At 32.9% G+C, this 7,514-nt stretch overlaps 1 protein-coding gene across 1 annotated transcript; it reads right to left on the bottom strand.

Moving 5' to 3' along the window:
• On the bottom strand, positions 1–1,415 carry LOC120287806. Its single transcript, XM_039301217.1, has 2 exons — positions 700–1,415; positions 1–538 (listed from the first exon to the last, which is right to left on the bottom strand). The coding sequence occupies exons 1-2, from the start codon at positions 1,267–1,269 to the stop codon at positions 8–10; spliced, it is 1,101 nt and encodes a 366-aa protein (XP_039157151.1). The 5' UTR covers positions 1,270–1,415; the 3' UTR covers positions 1–7.
• Positions 1,416–7,514: the final 6,099 nt, after the last annotated feature.

Genomic DNA, 7,514 nt, shown 5'->3' with positions numbered 1-7,514 from the left:
TGACAAATTAACCATGTTCAATCCTTTTTCTTTTTGTGCTCATTGGATTATCTTCATGTGAAACCTCGTAGAATAAAGCTGGATCTAGCAACTGATCGTCTTGAAGCAAAACCTTTATATCATTCTCTAGTGGCTTGCATATTAGTCGGAATCCACACTTCTTCACAAGTAGTTCGTGATAATTGCATACTCTAATGCTAATGCGGAAACGAGTCAGGTCATTTGGACTAAAATGGTCTACTGTCCACAAATCCTTTAATTCCATATACTCCAGCCACACATTATCCAAATCAAAGAACTTGAAATACTTCCTGTGTATTGCGGCTTTGCAATTAACAGATCCTATAACCTCGAATGAAGTACTCTCACGTGACCTATGCACCACTTGAAATACAACACAGAAAGCTACTCCTAGGATCTTTTCATATAAGTCCTTTGAAGCCACGAAAGATATATAACCCTCTTTATTGGGCAGCAACCACTTTGGCATCTCTCCTCCAGATAGAACAACTCGATGATTTGGTTGGCAATGAAATTTCTGTCATAGATATAGACTGTTAGATCGTTTTTTTTTTTTTTTAAATTGGCACCTAAAAGAAAGAGTATGAATGAGTTAAGTGGCAATCCTAGAGTTTTATATATAGTTAGCAATAGCACAAGAGAGAAGAAAGAGAGAGAGAGAGAGAGAGAGAGTCTAACCTCAGGCATGAACAAATCATTCACGGGGAACCCATTATGGACTAGCTCCTGATCCCGACTTGAATATAACTCAACGTCCCCAACGTCACATATGTTGCAAGGAATTCTAGTTAGAGATTTGCAATTATTTCCCTTTAGTCTTCTCAATTTCGCCGGAATCTTGGGGATCTCTTGTAGTTGTTGGCAATCCGAAACCTCCAATTCTTCCAAGTCATTTAGTCTCTCTAATGTAGGAAGGGTAGTAAAATTGTTTCCATACAATTTTAATATGAATAAGCGAGGACAGGAAAGATTTTCCAGGAACTCTACTTCTGATAGATGGCACCCTTCAAGATTCAACTCTCGTAACTTACAGTGCTTTGCAATTGAAGCATGGACACGCTCCAAGTTTTTGCACATATAGAAATTCAATTCCTCGAGATTTGGAATATAAGAGAGGTCTGGCGAACAAACCAGTGACTGGCATTTACTAAAGTTAATGAACTTCAATTTTTCAAAATCCTGCAAGAACAATAAACTAACTTGCATAGACATTCCAGAACGATCAAAGAAAAAAAGTGAGATATACATTCATTTCAAAATTTGGCTTGATTTTGAAATAAAAATCACTTGATCATAATTGAAGCCACATGTAATCAGAATTCACTAGATCATATGGTTTATATAGAGCACACCATCTCACTTTATAAATATGAGTTTAGTAAGTAATCCTTGTAAATTCACCAACGCTCATAAATTCACTACACGCTAGAATGGCGTGACCACTTCCACTACGTATACGTACGGAAACAAAATTTGTGATTTAGAGAGAAAGAGTGTGTAACCTCAAGTGGGAGCACATGAGCCACGATCATTCCTTTGCCAACTATTTTTTTTTATTGGTCAGTCTTTGCCAACTAATTCATCACATGCATTTAAGCTAACATTTGGAATCTTATGTAGAGATTTGCAACCATCCACCTATAGATCCCGCAGAGGAAGTGGAAGGTTAGAATTCTCTTCAATTCATCACTTATTAAGAAGTGGTGATTGGTTGATCGTTTCTTCAAAAAGAAGACATACTTTGTACGCTTAATCAGTCATAAACATAACAAAAATATGCCTTACCAAAAAAAAACATAACAGAAATACGAAAAATAATAAAGTCCACGCCGTCTTGCATAGTTTTTTGTTCTAAGCTAGATATACGTTGGTGTAGTGTAAGGGCTCAAAGTTCACTATATCATAATAAATACAACGACCACATTTATACCTTGCATTTGCATACAGAAATAAATACAACGACCACATACTACCAACTCTTGTTTGAGTCCTCGTCGGTGTTTAATTTTTTTTTTTTTGGAATTAAAAACCGCACAAATATTTATTTTTCAAGTTTAAATTTACATTATTTTTAGAATATCACCAATTAATATTTGAGTCACTAATAATTTTTTCCAATGTTTTGAAATTATCAATTGTTGTAACAATCTATGAATGTTTATTTGCCAACTTATTAACTTGTTTAAATTACCTTCTCTTTCGGAAAATTACCAGCTATTATTTAAGTCCAGTTACCGACATCTATTAGATTATTTGTAGCAATTAAAGTCATTTCTATAGTTTACCGATATTTACTTTTTGAAGTTATGGAGGAGTTGAACTAACTCTCATACTAAATTACCTGCCTTTCCAAAATTACCTACTAATCCAATAATTTACCAACAATTATATGCAGAGTTTATTTAAGAACTCTTACATGAAACTTCAATGAACATATGAGTTAGTTATCAATGTTTATTCGATTATTTTTCAAAAGTTCCAACCATTCCGATAATAAACTGAAATTTGTGACAATTCGCCAACTAAAAAAGGCAGATAACTCAAATTCGAAATTATCAACTTTTATTTAAGTTAATTACCAACATTTTTTTAATTGTTTAAGAAGCACCCACTATTTCAATAGTTCACCAAGGTTAATTTGGAAAGCCTACTAGCATGTTAACATTACTACTCTTTCATGAAATTACCAATTCTGTTGAATATTACCAACATCATTACAATAATTTAACATCACTTGCTTGTGGTGATTAAGTTAGACACTCTTATTTCAGTCACTTTCCAATTTTTATTTGGTTGTTTCAAAAGTATCAACTATTCACATCATTCACCACATTTGCTTGGGGAATGTTTCAACTTGTTTAATTATAATCAAATAAACGTTGCCAAATAGACTCAGATAACAACCGGTAATTTTTGTAAGAGTTGGTAAGTTTAACATGCTGATAACATCTGCAATTTTATAGTTGTAAATAATTAAGTGGGGAAGTGATTTCAAAACAATCAAATAAATGTCAATAGCTGAATCAAAAATCATGTATTCAAATCTCTCTAGTATCAAATCTAAGCCAAATTTAGCCTAAGTGGCCACTGAATGACCCCGTAGTGTGCTGTGGATTAATTATTGCACATACATAATGCACTCTTAGAATTAGCTTAAAGCGAAAGCCAGTCAAACAGCTTATGGCATCTCCCACCATTCACTACCCACAGGGGGTTTCCACATAGGCAATATTCAATCCACGTCACACTCCGGCATTCCTTTGCTAACTGATTCATCACATGCATTTAAGCTAACATCTAGAATCTTATGTAGAGATTCGCAACCACCTGCCTGTAGATCCTACGAAGGCAGTGGAAGGTCGGGAATCTATTCTATTCTCACTTATTAAGAAGTGGTGATTGGTTGATCGTTTTTTTAAAAAAGAAGACATATTGTGTATGCCTAATTGGTCATAAACGTAACAAAAATATGAAAAATAATAGAGCCCTAGCCGTCTTGCATAGTTTTTTGCTTTGAGCTAGATATACGTTGGTGTAGTGTAAGAGCTCAAAGTTTACTATATCATAATAAACACAACCACCACATATATACCTTGCATTTGTATACATAAAAAAAAAAAAAATGTAGATGCATCGATAGACTTTGACATCTTGATCCAGTGGATTTCATGTGTGATTTATTAAACCTCTATGGTGCACGTCCACCAAATGCATGGTAAGTCTTTTTGCGCCTTCTTTTGATTAAGCTTTAACTACTTTATTCTTGAGACATCTTTATCAATGAGTAGTCATTTCATGATGATTTGGATATTTTCAATACGGTAAATTTTCAATGAATTTTCTAAAATTATAGCACATCGTTCCGAAGGAAGAAAAGAGTATTAAATGAAAGGGAGTCTAAGGAATGAGATTTGACATGTCATATATGAAATTGTATTTGAAGGTGTATCCCTCAAAAGATAAAGGTGGTGAGTGTTTATATAGCGCAAGTCAGGAATATCAATTAAACTTCATATATTGAGACAAACCTAATCAACACTTTCCCTCGCGCATGCGCATTGTGAATGGAAATGTTGCTATTAGTAGGAAGGGGCTTACCGGACAATTTTTGTATGGTAAAAATTTTGAAAATTATCGTCATGGAGACTCAATGGTTTACATGTTATTGAGTTTCATATTAGTGAATTGCGTGCCTAGATGGTATTCCAAAAGCATCCCCCTTCTAATAGCGATGTCAAGTTTGTGTCACTTTTGGCATTCCTTATGGTGAAAAGAGGGGACTCCACCTTAGTTCAATTCTGCTAGCCATCCTCAAACCGATAGAAAAGCTAAGGCTATTAATAGAATTTTGGGCAAGTCAATTTTCAAATTCTGTTGCCAGCAAAATTTTCACTGAAACTTGTTTAATTGTAATGCTTTGGTAAGTAACCAGTACTTTTGACCAATACTTTTAAGTTACTACATAGTTTGAAATTACAAACTATTTCATTACGTAGCTTACCAATAAGTTAATGATATTGACTTTTACATAAAACTAGTAAGATGCGGTAAGATGCCTGTGCATCGCATGGATAAAACTATATTTAATATTCTTAATGTTAGATATCAACATGACTTTTTCGCAAGAGAGATAAAACATCTGTAGAAAATTATAACAAAATAACTATACACATCCATGAAATTCTTTGCTAGAGCTTATACGGAATTAGCAGTTTTATCCTCTAACTAATTTAGAGGGTTAATATCATGAAAGATCCTAAACTAGTCTCCCATGATATATTTATGTCAGACTAACTTTTGCCTCACATAAATCTCAAGTTGATACCTCTAGCCCAAATTGATCCTTTGTAATGCAAATCTATCAAGACACGTGGTAGACAACTGCAACACGGATTTGATTTAGAGAATCATAGATTCAATGCGAAAAATCTACATGTAATGATATTAAATCCAAACAGAAAATAGTGAACATTATTGGAAAAACTGAGTAAGGCTTTGGTTTTTGACACGCTATATCAATGAGTCCTACTCCTAACAACTTCGTGCACCGAAGGACTCATCCGTCACTTGGATGCCCTTAGGCAATAACTTTTACCCACCGTACGTGGCCTGGAAAAATGAGTAACTTGTTGATTTGGGTCTCCCTTAATGGAATCTGACCAAAGCCCAAAAACATGTATCTTCTTGAATAGGTTTTATGCGCAAAAGCCCCCAGCAAAATTGAAAAGCACTAATCGAGGAATTACACTGAATAATTTTCACCATTAGTAACTTTAGTATCTGTAAGTATTGTCTTCTTCATGCGTTCTAATCGGACGGACCAGTTGCCCATTTCTTTTGGTCTAGTATGACCTGCCTATGAATAAATCTGACAAGCCAAGATTCTCGGATGGATTTACGTTTTCAAAGGGCACTTTTCTTTGTTAGGTCCAACAACATGTAATAGGCTGTGGGCTGTAGTGAGGATTAACTAACAGAAACGAGATGGCCCAAAAGTGGGCCTCGGGATCATTGACCGGAAGGCCATGGAATGGCCGAAGTGGTTGGGCCAAGAAAGTGGTCATGGTAGACTCATCCCCGGGATCAATAAAATTGGGCAATCAGTTTTTACCCAACATAAACCCCACAAGGAGTTTGGATGGATGATCCACTAAACATCCGGGGCCTTGCGATTATTTCTCAATTATGAATTCAATGATTTATTTGTAAAATATGAGCCAAATATGAATTTGATCTTTTCATTTATTATTGTTTGTTAAATGTAAGTCAAATATGAGATGGGTCAGATTCTTTTCAGACCTCATCATAAACAATCAAATTTAAGCATATAATAATATACATATTTTTAAGTAGAATCTATATATACATAACAATTTATTTTTAAACATTTATTACCAAAATTTGCATCATTCGATTAGAGAATTATGCAATAGAATATAAAATAATATCAACTATTACCGAAATATGTGTAACAATTAGACGTGCAGAATAGAGATTTGCTCGTGAATGCCTTCTTGTACTTTAAATTAAAAATTTTAATTAGTCTAAGAATTACCAACATTTATTTTTAAAGTTGTTAACTTGTTAAAGTTACTAACTCAAACAGGAAACTACCAACTTTGATTATGGTGGTTTACCAACTTTTCACGAGTTAAATTACCATCATTAATTGGTTAAAGTTTTTTATTAACTCTTATAGGAAATTACCGACTTTTATTTGAGTTGCTACCTGTAATAATCTGTCAATGTTTATTTGCCAGCTTACCAACTTGTTTAAGTTACAATCTCTTTTAGAAAATTGCCAAATGTTAGATGAGTCCACTTACCAACATTTATTAGATTGTTTTTGGAGTTAAAGTCGTTCCTATATTTCATGGACATTTATTTGTTGCAATTACCAAAGTATTAAAGTTAGTAACTCTTATACTAAATTTCAAACGGCTTCCAAAATAACCAACTAAACCAGTAATTTACCAATATTTATTTGCATCTAATTATAATCTCTTATATGAAACTGCCAACTAATATTTGAGTTATTTAACGACGTATATTTGATTATTTTGGAAGTTTCAATAATGCAACAACGTATGTGGCAACTTACCAACTTGCAAAGGTACTAATACCCAAGATTATCAACTCTTATTTTCGTTAGTTACCAATGTCTATTTCATAACCATCCACTATTTTAATAGTTTACTTATTTTTGAGAGCTTACTAACATATTAACGTTGTTATTCTTATAGAATTACAAATTCTTTTGAAATTGGCTAACACCATTACACTAATTTACTATCATTTATTTGCGAAATTTAAGTTACACACTCTTATTTGAGTCACTTACCAACTTTTATTTGATAGTTTCAAAGTATCAACTATTCAGTTAATATGTCCACATTTGTTTGGGGAGCTTTTCTTACAATCAATTAAAAATTAGTAAATGGACTCAAATAAACATTGGCAAATTTTTTTTTTTTTTGTAAGAGTCCATAATTTTAACATGATGAAAACATCGACAAATAAATATTGGTAAATTTTTTTTAAAGTGATTTCTAAGCAATTAGATAAACGTTAATAACTTAATCAAATAAGAGTTAATAACTAAAACAAAATGGTAACTCAACTTATGAAGAGCCCGTATATCACTCAAATTAATATTGGTAACTTGCTATAAGAGTTAGTAACTTTAATATGATGCTAATTTTAGCAGTTGAATATTGGTAAGTTCTTGAACCAATCGGTAATATTTATAAAGTCAAATAATAGTTAATATATAGACTCAATTACGAGTTGGCAATTTTCTTTAAAATTAGTAACTTTAATACGTTGGAAGCTACGCAAGTAATATTGATTATTTACAAAAATATTCGGTAATTGAAAATAATCAAATAATTGTCGGTCCTTTCACAAAACTTTTGGTAACTTCTAGCACGTTTATAAACTAAATATTTCTTGATTCTTCCATAAAACTATCGGCAACTTACTAATTACCCGCC

The sequence above is a fragment of the Eucalyptus grandis genome, chromosome 8, assembly GCF_016545825.1.
Source record: "Eucalyptus grandis isolate ANBG69807.140 chromosome 8, ASM1654582v1, whole genome shotgun sequence".
NCBI lineage: Eukaryota > Viridiplantae > Streptophyta > Magnoliopsida > Myrtales > Myrtaceae > Eucalyptus > Eucalyptus grandis.
This window is presented reverse-complemented; position numbering and strand designations above follow the sequence as displayed.